The sequence below is a fragment of the Panthera leo genome, chromosome F2 (assembly GCF_018350215.1).
Source record: "Panthera leo isolate Ple1 chromosome F2, P.leo_Ple1_pat1.1, whole genome shotgun sequence".
Classification (NCBI taxonomy): Eukaryota; Metazoa; Chordata; class Mammalia; order Carnivora; family Felidae; genus Panthera; species Panthera leo.
The window spans coordinates 48,036,492-48,051,644 of NC_056695.1; the positions used below are offsets into that span (position 1 = coordinate 48,036,492).

The window sequence follows — 15,153 nt, forward strand, 5'->3', positions numbered from 1 at the left end:
CCTACCTCCAATTTCATTCCCTAAGGTGGTATTCAATAAAAGATACAAAATTATCTCACCTATCTCGATCTCTCCGAGAACCTGCTCGCAAGCCACTACTCCTCCTCATTTCCCTTTCTCTCTCCCTTTCCCGATCCCTCTCTCCTCTGTTCCTTAATCTCTGCATTAAACCTGAAAGAAAATATAAAACATACTTTGTTTAGATAAATGTAAATGAAACTATTTTAACTGTCAAAGTTAATGTGAGGACATGAGACCAACTTAAGAACATGACAGGTGAAAATTACCTCCCTTAACATCTGTTAGTAGCTTCCACTCATTCTCCCTATGGTTTTGAAGGCTAGGGGTAATTATATAGAATGTACTTCGCTCGTAATAGATGTTCGATCAGTATGTATTTAATGAATTATGTCACAGTTGTGAAATGATATATAGCAACTGGGGCTGTTAGCTTTACCATAAATAATGCTGAAGTTTCGTATGTGATTAGAGTCAGATTTATTTAGTTTTGGGCATTAAGCAAAATATAGGCCACCCAAAACATCAGCTACTATTATTTTCAAAACCTTAACCATAAGCCAGAGTATGGTTTCCGAAAGAATGTGCAGGAGACAGTGATTTCTGAAATGTTATGACTTCCCAAGGCTCCCTCATTCACATCTGCCATTTTCTTTTTATTGTAAGACTATAGAAAGTCAAACGGTAAAACTAATGATGAAAGGCTGCAGGGCTCTCCCCATCTTTTCATCCTCAATCCTTCCTAGAGCTCATCGAGCCTAGTCTATGGTGGCATTTTTCAGAACTCAATACAACAGCACTACAGCCTAGGTGAAATACAGGATTTTCTTATTAGTAATGCCCTCTCGCTGAATTATCCACCTATGAAATGACAATCTTCTGCCCCTTATTTATATGAATCCCCAATTATACCCACTTAAGGCATCTGTCATTTTCACAGATCTTTTTAATTTGAAAATTAGGTAAGAATCCTAATCCCAAAGTGCTGGTCCTCAAAGAGGTAGAGCTTACAGTAGGATATTAATAAAGAAAATCTTATTACCAAAAAAACAATGTCTTGTTAAATTATACAGTGAGGTTAGTAACACAGTCAACGAATCTACATTTGGTTGCAAGCTCTGTGTCTCGTTGGGGACCAGTATCAACTCTGCACATTGTCCTTTGAATAGCACTGCTCTAGAGAAAAGGATTTTCAGTATCTGTACTAATTAAATATACAGGGGTGATGGAAATAATGTAATGTGCTCACTGAATTTTTCTGTTACCATAGAGCTTACAACTTCCCACTCCTCAAACCATGTAACAATTGAGAGGAGAAACTCACTAGTACCATCACAAACATTTATGAAAATATGGCAGTAAAAGAACAAAGTCCTAAGCTGTTGACTAGAATAGGTTAAATAAGAATAAATCACTAATCTAGAATATAATTGTATAAAAATGGAAATGTGCAGTAAAGTTCTCCCACTATAAATACATTTATAAATACATTTAACTGTGACTGTAATTGTTTTTGCTCCAATAAGAATGTTTTTTTCCTCTCAATCCCCTTCACCAAGTCCGTCTATCCAAATAATTTTTATGATGTTTATTATCTGTACTTACTCGTATGAGTGCCTTTGTTGGCATTTTGGATACAATCTAAATTTGGCAGTTTTTCATTTGACAAAAAAGCTTGTGCAATGGCTGTATAAAAACTTCGTGCTACACCACTGCCCTCTCCTGGTTCATCCTTAAATGTGACTTTTACTCGGTGCACAGCCATTGGTGTAGTAGCACATCTTCGACCAAAGTGATTGTTAAGCTGCCTCATGGTCTGCTGAATAAGAAGATCTCGATCGCGATCAACCTATGAAAACACCAGAGAGTAGTAAAGTTCAATGTTAGAGACCACCTTGAAATTTTCCTATGTAAAATCTGAAAATGTAATTTTAGCTTCCTGTTGACAGTTTAACTACAAAGTAATGTGGATTCTTAGAAGCTTGTACATTCCACATAAGAAACATTCTAAAGCATACAGGAATGTCCTGCATTAAATCAGGATAATGGAATTAAACTCAATTCTAACATTTTCTTTGTTGTTGTTGTTGTTTTTCAAAGTTTTATTTATTTATTTTGAGAGAGACAGAGCACAAGCGGGAGGGGGCACAGAGAGAGGGAAAGAGAGAGAGAATCCCAAGCAGGCTCCACTTTGCCAGCACAGAGTCCAACCTGGGGCTCGATCCCATAAAACCGTGAGATCATGACCTGAGCTAAAAACAAGAGTCAGACACTTAACCAACTGAGCCACCCAGGCGCCCCCTAAATTCTAACATTTTCTAAGTAAGTTCATTGGAAAACAGCAATCTGTTCAATTTTGGAATATACTAGGATCAATTCCAAGTGAATCAAAAGTATGTGTTGTGTAAAAAACAGCAAATACTAGAAAACATGGGATATTCCTTTGGTGACAAAAAAGCACAAAGTATAAGAAAAATGACAAGCTGGGAAAAGCAACTGGTGCCTTCTATTACAGACAGGTATTCACGAATAGTATACATATTACTGTTAAGATGTGTTTCTAAAAAAATTGAGAAAAACTTAATAGAAAATGGGCAAAATGTACCAAATAGTTCACAGAAAAAGTAATATTCTTAGACATATGAAACAATGTTTAACTTGCTCATAAGAAAAAGCAAATTAAAACTACTCTAAGATGCACATATTGGATGGGCAAAAATCTAAAACTCTGACAAACTGCTGGCAGAACTATAGAGAATCAGGCATTCTTGTGTTAATGTTGCAAGTGCAAAAATATGTAACCATCAGGCAGAAGTATTTTCCAGTATTTGCCAAAATTATATACGCATATGCCCTTTAACCCACGTCTAGGTTCTATGTCTAAGAATCTCTTTTTTGTTTAAATTTTGTTTTGTTTTATTTATTATTGAGAGAGCGAGTGAGCGTGAGCAGGGGACGAGCAGAGAGAAGACACAGAATCTAAAGCAGACTCCAGCCTCGGAGCTGTCAGCACAGAGCCCAATGCGGGATTTGAACCCTTGAACCCATGAACCCATGAACCCATGATCTGAGCTGAAGTCGGACTCTCAACCAACTTGAGCCATCCAGGTGCCCCTAAGAATTTCAAAGACACACTTGCCAAAAGAAAAACACACCTAAAGCTATTCATCACACTACTATATGTAACAGCAAAAGATGAGCAGCTGTAAAAGGAAGACAGAACAATGCTCTATACAGCGATGGCTTTACCTCTGGGATGTACTGTTAACTGGGAAATGCAAGATACAGTAAAATGTGTAGCACACTCAGAGTCAGGAGTAGGGGACACAGATGGGCAATGAATTATATGCACGCACATACACGATTGTATTTTTTTTTTTTTAAGGAGGGAGGAAAATAAAACAACAAAAGAACAAAAACATGAAAGGCAGAGGAGGGACATGGTGAAAGAGACAGAAATGGAAACTAGATTTCCCTAAATATATCTTCTTCAGTAGAGCTGATCATGCACTATGTAGATATTTTACATTAATAACAAAACCAAAAAAAAGAGAAAGCAATCCCTAAAAACTGAAAGCAAAATGAAACAAAGACCCTGGTTGTATGGAAATTAGTAGCAAAACCACACTAAGAAAAATTATTTCAAATGACTTTAAAACAAAGCAATTGGACTACATCTCTACTTGGATATGCTAACAAAACCCTGCAAATCTTAAGCTCTTTTTGATAATTATTTTGGGGTGGTAGTGTTGATGTTGTGATTCCAAGACTGCTATGTACATGCTGTAGGGTAAAAGCAAATGAGTACTTTTATTAGTGTTGTTGGGAAGTTGGATATTCAGTTTGGAAGAAAGGAGATAAAGACTAAGAGGTGGAAATAAAACAACCTCGTGATCCTAAATCGTGAATTTGAACTGGAAATATCAGTATGTACTTAGGATATAATTTTTTTTTAAAGGAGAATTTCCTAGCTCTGTGCGATGAAAAGACCTAGAAACAACGACCAACCTAGTAGGTAGTGAGCAACCCTACAGCCCAGAGTATAAACTCAAAGTACCTTTTTTCCTACCAAAAGGAACCAGGGCTTCTTGAAGAAATGGCTGATCTAAGGTCTGTGACAGGATATACACAAGATGAGACATACCAAAAAGTAAGGAAGTTATCAAAGATTACTGGAGTCCTGTGAAAAGGACTGAGGAGCCAAAAAAGACTCAGGACTCCCACTACCCAGAGACCACTGGATCATCAGTGGAAAATAATCACCTTAATGGAACGAAGGACATCAAAAATGTTAAACAACAACAACAACAACAACAAAAGGCTGAAAAATTCATTGATCATCATGAGATGTTAGGAAACCAACTGTACTACTCTAAATTTGGTGATTACCATTTATTTAAATTTTTAATTATACAACATATATATCCCTAAACATGAAACATGGTTGTTATAACAGTTTTCAAACTTCATGAGTGACATACTACATATATAGTATTAGAAAATCTAAATACCTTTACCTCTAGTGATAAATCTCTTGACTGCTGGTTTCTCAGTTTTTCCATTTCTCTACGGAATTTTGATTCTTTTACCTCAAAACCACCCAATTCGGTTAGGATCTTTAAAAAAAAAAAAATGCATGACAGAATTATTCTCTGACGTATGTTCTTATCAGGCAGAACAGAATTAAAAGTGCTCACAACACATACTGATCCAGGTTCTGCTCCAACATCTTCCATGAACACCCTGCCGAATAGTTCCAAAGAGAGGCGCCAGCGTCCTAACAGCATATCGTGGGAAATAACCATTCCCATGAAGCTACACTGTGGCCTGCAAGAGGTTTAAGAGAAGAGGGGGGAAGTAATTTGGCCAACTATAAGAAGCCCCTGGTTTTTGGTCAATGACAGTAATTTAGTTGGTTTTTTCATATTCTGAACTCTTCATAGCACTTCAGTCCACATCCTCTCTAACAGAGAATCTTTTTATAACTACTCATTCTTCACAGAACTTCTCATTTTTACTCCATTATTCCTTCTGTCCTTTACATAAGGATACATCTCCCAGCTGCCTTTTATCTTCAATTTTACCTCTTCCCCTAAAGTCCAGGGTCCATCTACGTTTGGAGGATTCCCAGATCCCTCTCTAGTTCAAATTTCCACAACAGACCAGAATTTCCACAACAGCCCATGGGTTGAATATACCCATGTCCGTGACATGTAACTCCCAACTCAACACGGGAAAATTGAACATGGCTTCTTCACTTCAATGCCACTGCCTCTTGATTTCTTTCAGTAGTACCATCTATTTCCCTACTGCACAAACTTGAAACAAATTTTAATTTTTCTTTCCCCTGTTCCTCCTGAGTGAATAAGTACTTCATGAGTTTCTCTTCCTTTCCATAATTTCCTAACTCATCCCCAAAGGCAATATTCTACACTTCAGCCCCCTTTTACCACTAGCCAGAACCTAGTAACAGTATTCTTTCTAACTTGTCTCCCTAACTCTAATTCTTCTCTCCTTCAATCTATTTGCTTCTACACATTCTACACATCTCAGCACAAGCCATATTGCCTCTGGAAAACTTGGGCCACCCCAGCCCACAATTCTTCCTTGTTTTTTATGGTTGTTAAACTGTGTATATAAAATGCATATAGCTTCCTAAACTCACTTAACTCCTCCTAAGCAAAATTAATTATCTGACAGTATAACCAAAAAACAGCATAAAGCAGAAACTCAACAAATCATTAGGTGATTAACCATACTGAGCCACAGTATGTATATGCTAGCGAATTTTTATTGGGAAAGCAAAGAACCTACCTCTTGCAAAGTAATTACTGACTGTGAACCTGGAAAAGAAGCCCAAGCAACTGAGATAGTCACAAATCTAGAAAGTTCTTTCTAGTCATTCACATGGTCCTCTTTGCTGAGCTGCTGGTAACAAGTCTATAATTGGCAATCTGACATGGACATATACTTTAACTCAGTACTGAACATTAAAAAACACAGTCAGAATACCCTCAATAAAAGAAAATCAGAATGTCAATCAATGACTAAAGTCACCAAAAAAATCCAGAAAATTCAAATTTAATATTTAAACATCTGATTATAAACGAGGAAAACACAGAAATAAGATTACGGTTAATTCTATTATTTACATACAAACGAAATTTTAAAATACCTAAATAAAAATTCTTACAAGAATTATAGTATCCATAAAGTAATGCAACAGAAGAACTATCTCTACTTAGCAAATACCTGAAAGACGTAAGAGGTGGCCCTTCACTTTCAGTCAGTCCTATTTCTGCTAGTAAACTGCTTTTCAATTGTGCAGCAAGATCATGAGCAGATGGCCCTGGTTTTGAACTTTCAGCTTCTTCTGGCACCATATTCTGTTCTTCCCCTTCTTTTTTTTGTCGATTTTGCATGTTCATTACATTTTTCAAATTGGCAGCATAAGACATTTTAGTTGGAAGGACCTGTGAATTTTTACATTTAAAAGTTACACATTAAAAAAAAAAAAAAAAACTCACTAGATTTCCTTTTCAACTTACTAATATTCCACAGAAATCACACGGAAGTTACGTAATTCCTTTCTGGTGTTTCAACTAAAAAGATGCAGCCTGTTTCTTTTCTCTGATTCCCTGGGCTGACCACCAGGAAACCACCCAATGCAGTTTCAGTGCATTCACCACAGTAGCCTCAGAGAACTTTTAAAGGAATCTCTTTACCTGTGGTTACTCAAATGTCTTACATATTTTCAATATCTGCAGGACTGCACTCTCCTTTATCACTTAGATAATAAAGAAAAAAATTCTATTCAACTACATTCAGTGCCTGCTCTTAAACGTTTCATTACATTTTCACTAGAGAAATAGTATGGATGGTATAATTTTAGGCTCTCAAATCAACCTTCTATCTAAAAACTAGATACGCCACTTAATTAGTTGTGTAATAACAGACATTCCCACAAGAAATGTATGTAAACTCTGCAAGCCTCAATTTTTTTTACCCATAAAATCAAGATAAAAATGTTTTCTACCCAACATGGTTATAAAGATTGAGACAGAATTATTCAACAAGTCATTATTAATATTACCTTATTTATTCACATCCTACAGTCAAAAAGAAAAGTTTCAAGTCAATACTGTGTATGCTCATATATAAAAAGATATATTCACATTATATATACATTTAAAGATTTTAATTTTCAGCAGCATTACAACATTCAACTCTGTGAAACAGGCAAAACACAAAAGGAAACTGCCATTTTACAGATGAAGTCACCTGATAAAACAAGTTAGTATCAAGGCAGGCTAGTGACACTGATGGAATTCTGAAATTATATGGAATTATGACATAAGGCAGGAATTTCTGATACTTAACATTATTTGAGGCAACACAATATTCTGGATTAATGCATTTCCAAAACTCTAGACACTGGGATAAGTCCTCACAAATATTATATTGTGAAGATCTTTACTATCTTACCTCAAGGCAGTTTCTATCCACTGTAACCTCCATTAAGCATTTCCCACTACTGGCAGATGAAGAATAAAGACCCTGACTTGGACGGCCAAAAAGATCCTCCTTTCTAGCGTTTGGCTGGAATTTTAACAGAAATATTCTAGTTACACTGAACACTTAAAAAAAAAAAAAAAAAAAGTCACTTAAAAAGAAACCTTCTAAGACTAGTTTATTTAAATCACCTGCAACAGATGTGGCTGATCAGCCAAAGGGATGGCTTCAGCCAGAGGCACTTCAAATGGATTTGGGGGTATACATCCAAGGAATGTCATGGAGTCTGAGCGTCGGAAAAATGGATGGTTTTGACCAGTTTCTGCAGGAAGAGAGTCATCATCCTTATCATTCAAAGTAGCACCTAAACATAAAGAGATAAAGTATTTGTTTTTTAGAAAAAATTAGTTATTGGGGAACAATAAAAGAATCTTAATCTGCTCAATCTGAAATTCCTGTTCCCTCTTTACAAAATTTTAATGCCACTCAAAAACAATAGTCCAAAATTTTGATGGTATTTTTATGTGATAATTGAAAATATTAGCAGTTTAAAACGGTTACAATGGTAAATTCTATTAGGTATATTTTAACACAACAATAAGACTTTTTACAAAGTATTAGGAATAACAAATATTGTTTCACTTTGTACTGGACAGACATTTCCCATATCCTCTGTCTTTCTAGAAGATTCAGACCTGAATATAGCTAGATTCCTAAGCACATTCAGGATGTGGCTCACTGAGGAGTCTAAAAGGAGGAGATGGTCAGGAGCTGAGATATGAGCATTTGTTTACTTCCAAGTTCTGCTTTCTCTACAAAACAAAAATGTCTGGGCATCTCCTTCACCTCAACACTAAGTCAGCACAAGAACACCATCTCCCCTTAATGTAATACAACTTTCAACAGTAAGCTTACAGTACATGCTGTAAAAATAGTGAGCTATGGCTGGGTTTCAAACAACAGCAGTTATGTCAGTTGTCTTTCCCTGGGCTGAATAAAAGCACTAGTTGATAATAAGAAAATAGGCAAGAGGACAAATTTTTTAAATTCTACTTCAAAGAACAGCTAAAAATTACAAAGAGATTGCAGAAGACCCCAAAATTTCTTGAGTTTGGAATATTTTCTTTTTATTGCATTTAATAACTGTTAAGATTTTTCATATTTGGGAGTTATAACTGATATTTCTCATTTTCTTGACTAAATATATCTTGCACCAATATCAATAAAGGTTCTGCTAAGACTTTAAAAATGTAGTACTTACACACCTAAGAATAAAGGTAAACATAAAACTAAAATGCAAAAGGTACAAAAACAAAAAATACTGACTGTTAACAAGTTCACTACATTTCTTTAATTCATCCTTATTTATGAAGCAAATAATGCAAGGATATATAAGGAAAAATGGACAGAAAATGCAAGAAATGGGACATAGAGAAGAAAAGAGAAATTCCCACCCAGACAGAAAATAATGAAGTTAAAAAGCTTGAAGGGGAAATACTGAGGCAGCCATTTCTTGAAGTAGATTAGCAGATTTTCTGTACACTAACTTTGATTGGTGTCATCATCATTTTCATGTTCTGAATCTTCATTATCAATACCCAGTTCCAAGAGTTCTCGCGTCCTTTAAAAAGACAAGTGAGTCATTTTATATGAAGTATGGAGCAAAGGTGATGGGAACTACAAGCAAAAAAGCACTGAAAAAGTCAGTTAAGTATCTAGCCAATTTCAAACACTGTGATCAAGTTTTAGACTTGGGGAATGTTAGACTGACCAGCCAAATTATACTACAATTATAAAAGAGGCTCAAGAAAAGCAAAAGGATAACCACATTAAAAAATAGTGAGGACTTACACAGACTCTAATAGAAAACATGACAAACTATCTCAGGCATAAAGCTTAACTAAATTCTTAGGTTTCCTGTTTTAAGCGAGGAGCAGCAATGGAGAAAGGGTGAACAGACTCAAACCCACTTTCCCAAATGAAACATTCCTATACTATTTTCTCTTTAGTTCACTGTTCTCTTCACTCCAAAAATCAGACAATATACTAAGAGACCACACTGAGCAAACAAGTATTTCCTAAACCAATCCCACGGCAAGTATGGATACCTTTTGCGTTCCAGTTGAGGTGTGTCCAATGTTGTCTGCTGATTCATTGCTTTAATCCAATATATAAGGGCTTGAAAAACATATGCCACATGCTTCAATGAGCAAACATCCAAAACTGGAAGAACATCAGAATGCTCATCATTATGAGACCGCATTAAAGACAGTGCATAATTTAGGAAGTCCCCTCGGGCAGACATCATTCCTTGACGGGCGCTAAGCAATGTGGCACGTCTGTAGGAGTAAAAAGAAATGAAAATGTTTAAAAAAAAAGAAAGCAAATGTGAAACTTACCATTATCATAAATATGCAAAATTAGGAACTGAGAATATCCGTAAATAAAAACTCCTTAACCCTGTGACTCTGCTTTAGAGATAAAAACATTGTGCATGATTTACTGTCATGTACTTTATACAGGAAAGGAATTCTAGTGTCCTTTGGAAATGGACAAGGAACTCCTTCCCTACAGAAGACCCCAGTAGGTCTGGGGTAGGGTCCCCAAATCTATATTTCTAACAAGCTCCTAGGTGATGTTGATGCTGCTGTTCTGAGGATCACACTTTGAGAACCACTGTCTAACATGATACCAAAACACAAGCAACAAGAAAACACAGCACTAGACTTTATCAAAATTAAAAACATAGGTACTTCAAAGGATACCATCAAGAAAATGAAAACATACAAAAGGGGACAAAATTTCTGCAAGTCTGATAAGGAACTCAAGTCCAGAAAATGTTAAGTAACTCATACAACTCGATAACAAAAAGACAAGCCAATTAAAAAATGGGCAAAGGATCTAAATAGGCATTTCTCCGAAGATATACAAATGACCAATAAGCCCATGAAATGATGCACAACATTTAGCCATTAGGGAAATGCAAATCAAAATCAAAATTAGTTACCACTTCACACCCACTAGGATGGCTCAATTAAAAAAAAACAAAACCAACAAACAAAAAAAACCCAAGAAACAAACAAACCACTAGTAACAAGTGCTAGCAAGGATTTAGAGAAATTAGAGGCCTCACATGTTGCTACTGCGAATGTAAAATGATGCAGCCACTTTGGAAAAGTCTGGCAGTTGCCCGAAAGTGTAACAGAGTTACATATGATCTAGCAATTCTACAACTAGGTATATTATCCAACATAACTGAAAACGTATCTATATAAAAACCTGTACACTAATGCTGACAGCCACATTATTCATTCACAAGTCAGAAAGATGAAAAACCCAACTTATGAATGGATAAAAATGTGGCACATCCATACAATGAAATATTACTAGAAAGTAACATATTGACTGATAATGCCAAACCTGATGAACCTTAAAACCATTATGCTAGGTAAGAAAGCTAGGCATAGAACACGACATATTGCATGATTCCGTCTATATGAAATGTCCAAAACAGGCAAATTTATAGAGACCAAGAATAGATCAGTGGTTGCTTAGGATGGGAAAGTAGGGCAAAATGGGAGGTGACCACTAGTAGGTATTTTTGTGGAGATGATAAAAATATTCCATAATTAACTGTGATGATGGTTGTGCAGCTCTGAATATATTCAAAAGTATGGAACTGTACACTTTAAATGGGTGAAACGTACATGAATTATATCTCAATAAGGTTATTATATTAGGGTGAGAGCCACAGAGAAGTAAAGGGAGAAGAACAAGTCACCAATCTAGATCTATTATCAGAACTCTGTTATTCGGGGAGTGACGAGCCTTACAAAGACAAGGCTTGTGTCTATTGGTGGAGCAGCCTTCCTAGGACAGGAAAGCAGAGGCCTCCCAAGTGGTCCAGATCTCTCTGCCAAGCATTCAATTTTGCCTTCTAGACATTTCCACCAAAACCTCTCTCAGCTCCTCAGTATTTTCAAAAGCCAAGTATGTCCATTCTACTGCTCTAGATTTTTCTCTTAATTTTCCTATTAGTTATTGAGAATCAAAGTCTAGCTGTAAATTCTGCCTCCTCCTGCTCTACCCCTCAACAAGGCCCTCCACTGTTAGATGATTTCAATGCTTCTCTCTCTCCTCCTTCCTGGCCTTCACCAGCCCCACTTAAATAAATCTATTACCTTTCAATGGCCAATTCCAACCATAATCTTGTTAAGGTTCCTAAGCAGTCTCCTAGGCCCTTGTCTTTCCCCTGTTATGATCCTCCCAAAGTAGCAAAGTTATTTCTCCTGAGCCAAAGCTAGAACCAAATCCTAGGACTCTGACCTCAGGTACCGGGCCCTTGCACTATATGGCACAGCCCCAGTGTTCAATGTTTGGGCTAATTCCTACTCCTGAAAAAGGTCATTTTATAACTGAAAGAAAGAAGACAACAAATACATAAAGAAATATACTTTAAATACAATTCAACAGACTGGGGGCTGTAGAAAAAGAAATTGGATTCGAGGAAATCAAAGAACAGCTTTGGTAATCCCACATACTTTCCTCTTCCCGAATACAAAATGCATTCATACTCAATCATGGTCAAAATCTTCCTATAAATACATGTCTTTCAAGGGACGGGGGAGGGAGGAGGGGAAGCTTGGAGGACAATGAAACAAGGATGTAGATCAACTACTTCAAAAATGAGAAGTATTTAGTATCAGATTCCTAACATATGAATGAATTTTGAAAAAAAAAGCTTGGATTATAAACTAACTTATTCTGCTTCAACCACACAACAATTTAAAAAGAAGTAATACACTTCCCCCCTTCAAAACAAAGTGAGGTCTAATGTAACAGCAATCAAAAAGCTCTAACTTCCTGGGATATCAGGGCTCTAACATTTAAGCATATATATTAAGAATTTCATACCGTCTGCCTTCAAGGGTTCGTAAACTAGCCTCTTCTCGTGCAGTCATCCTCTCTCTTCGAGCTGAATTCTGAGAAGCATGAAGAGGATGATTTGGATGTCCTGGATCACCAGCAGATGCTAATGCAGAACCATAACGTAATTGAGCTTCAGTAGAATCCATAATACTGACCATCCAGTTCCAAGTGGGAATAAGCTTTTCTTCTACATAATTCTATGAAGACCAAACTAAAATAGTTAAAACTATCCAAATCAAGTTAAATTTGATATATAGTAGTAATCTATAAACATTTAAATATCTGTAATGTTAATTCCTATTACATTGGAATTTTCATAATTGACATCCCAAAATTTATTTGGAGTAACTTTTCAATGTTTTCATACCTGTAAGTTTACTGCATCTTGATAAGTCAATTTCACAGCTGCTGGAATCTGAGAGTACACTAGGTGATTATACTTAGGAATAAGGCCCATCAAGTCCGAGATTTGTCTGATAACAATGCTGTAAGCCCTGGCTAAACTGCTCGCAGATGTTAAGTAGCTGCTGGCATTGCTAGCTTCCAAAGCAGCTGCTGCAGCAGCAGCACTCGTGCTGATGGTACCACTCCGGCGTAAATTTGAAGGATCAATATAAATCAAACCCGCTGAACTTGCTACAAAGGAAAAAGAACAACCACAACAAGCTGTCAGATGTTAATTGTGTTTCTCTAGCACTGTATATATTTAAAAGATCAACTGTTAACGGCAAATATGGTCACGGAGTGAAAAACGTGGTCTTAAAACCACACTAATTTAAGGGAGGGCAATGATGAGAGAGACAAGAATTACTATAGTGTTCTCAACCAGATGCAATGTTGCTACTGCCCCTGCCCATAGAGGGACATTTGGCAATGTCTATAGACAGTTTTGGTTGTCACAATAGGGGGGTGGGGTTGGAGGAGAGACTGCTACTGGCATCTGATGCATAGAAGTCAAGGATACTTCTAAACATCCTATAATGCACAGTCACAAAGGATTATTCAGCCCAAAGTAACAATGGTACAGAGACTGAGAAACCTTGATATAATCATATGTGAATACTTTTTTGTATTTGAACTCAGTAAAACAATGAAGAACTATTATGAAACTACTTGATTTGTCTAGATGAACATACATAATTTTTAAAACCTACTTAAGCACTTTCGAGAATACCAAGTTTTCAGACTTGCCTGCTGGTGTGGATGTGCTGGAAGGGGCCGTGCTGGCTGCCCGCTGATGTTGGGTGTTGCGGACAGCCCACTGCATGGACCGGGGAGCTTGGGCAGCACCGTTGGCATGGGAGCTATTTGTGGTTCTCTCTAATGGCTCATCAAGCATAAAGGTCTCCTGTTCTATGTCATCACTTTGACTACTGCTGCTATCAGAGTCACTTGAGTCATTTGATTGCGAATCATCTTCAGAAAAGAAGGCAGGAACACTGCTTGCACCTAAATTTTTCATTTTTAAAACCAAAATCAATGTCAGTCTGTTGATACTTAACGTTTATTTATTTTTGAGACAGAGAGAGACAGAGCATGAACGGGGGAGGGGCAAAGAGAGAGGGAGACACAGAATTGGAAGCAGGCTCCAGGCTCTGAGCCATCAGCCCAGAGCCCGACACGGGGCTCGAACTCACGGACCGCGAGATCGCGACCTGAGCTGGAGTCGGACGCCCAACTGACTGAGCCACCCAGGCGCCCCTGTTGATATTTAAAACTACAGTGTACTCCGTCATTCAGGAAAATATTACATATATTAAACAGAATGCCAGGCTATACTCAATAGTCCACAAAACTCATCATAAAATAGTTTAATTACTGGGGTGCCTGGATGGCTCAGTCAGTTGAGCATCCAACTTTTGATTTCAGCTCAGGTCATGATCCTGGGATCATGGGATGGAGCCCTGTGTTGGGCTCCACACTGGGTGTGGCGTGGAGCCTGCTTAATTTCTCCCTCTCCCTCTCTCTCTTCCCCCCACTCTACTTCCCCCTCCCTCCCTCTCTCCTTCCCTCTGCTCCTTTCCCCTGCTCATGTGCTCTCTAAAATAAGGGAAAAAGGATAAAGTTATAAAAAAGCTTAGCCACCCCTTGTACAAATCATAAGTATAGTTTAACCATTTCATGCTGAATATAAATATGGCCTTGGTATAAGCAAGAAAGCTGGATAAGGAAAAGGTAACATACCTGCTTCCGAGCCAGCGGTTGCTGCTGTGACAACACTTCTACGCCCACTAGCATTATCTTGGTTGCTATGGTTACTTTCACTGTCACTTTCTGTTTCAGCTGCTGCTAACAAGTCCAGCTCCATGTCACTCCCTAGGAAATATATTTAAATAAGAAGGAGGGAAAAAAATATAAGCGCACTCTGGAACAGATAGGGTCTAATAAACCAGAATATCCTAAGTTAGCGGTGGGGGGGGGGGGGGGGGGAGGGAAAAGTGATTATTATTACAGTAAGCATAACTGCCTGCTTAGAAGGAGAAAAATGACTAGGCAAATTATGGTCCTCAGTAGACTATTACACAGCAATTCAAAATCTGTTCTGCACAACCTTGGGTAAAAAGGGTTGGGCAGGAGAACTTCCACCAATGGGTAGAACTCTGGGCTGGGACCACTGCTCCATTTTCATCTGTTTTACATATTGGGATTCCAAAAGAGGAAGGATGAAAGCTAAAAACGTCTATCTAGAATTTC

At 37.3% G+C, this 15,153-nt stretch overlaps 1 protein-coding gene across 6 annotated transcripts in view; it reads right to left on the reverse strand.

Annotated features, from left to right (window-relative positions):
* The window catches only part of UBR5 (ubiquitin protein ligase E3 component n-recognin 5), a 137,248-nt gene that overhangs the window by 16,214 nt on the left and 105,881 nt on the right, over positions 1-15,153 (reverse strand). For 4 of the 6 annotated variants that reach the window (XM_042923393.1, XM_042923395.1, XM_042923397.1 and 1 more), the window contains exons 37-49: positions 14,644-14,775; positions 13,651-13,908; positions 12,827-13,095; positions 12,445-12,656; positions 9,639-9,869; positions 9,078-9,151; positions 7,722-7,894; positions 7,504-7,617; positions 6,271-6,491; positions 4,725-4,845; positions 4,530-4,634; positions 1,624-1,867; positions 60-171 (exon numbers count right to left, since the gene is read on the reverse strand). In XM_042923393.1, the coding sequence (XP_042779327.1) occupies positions 60-171; positions 1,624-1,867; positions 4,530-4,634; positions 4,725-4,845; positions 6,271-6,491; positions 7,504-7,617; positions 7,722-7,894; positions 9,078-9,151; positions 9,639-9,869; positions 12,445-12,656; positions 12,827-13,095; positions 13,651-13,908; positions 14,644-14,775 (2,266 nt within the window). The remainder of the gene's footprint in view (positions 1-59; positions 172-1,623; positions 1,868-4,529; positions 4,635-4,724; positions 4,846-6,270; positions 6,492-7,503; positions 7,618-7,721; positions 7,895-9,077; positions 9,152-9,638; positions 9,870-12,444; positions 12,657-12,826; positions 13,096-13,650; positions 13,909-14,643; positions 14,776-15,153) is intronic. The other 2 variants (XM_042923396.1, XM_042923392.1) reach the window with 1 other exon arrangement.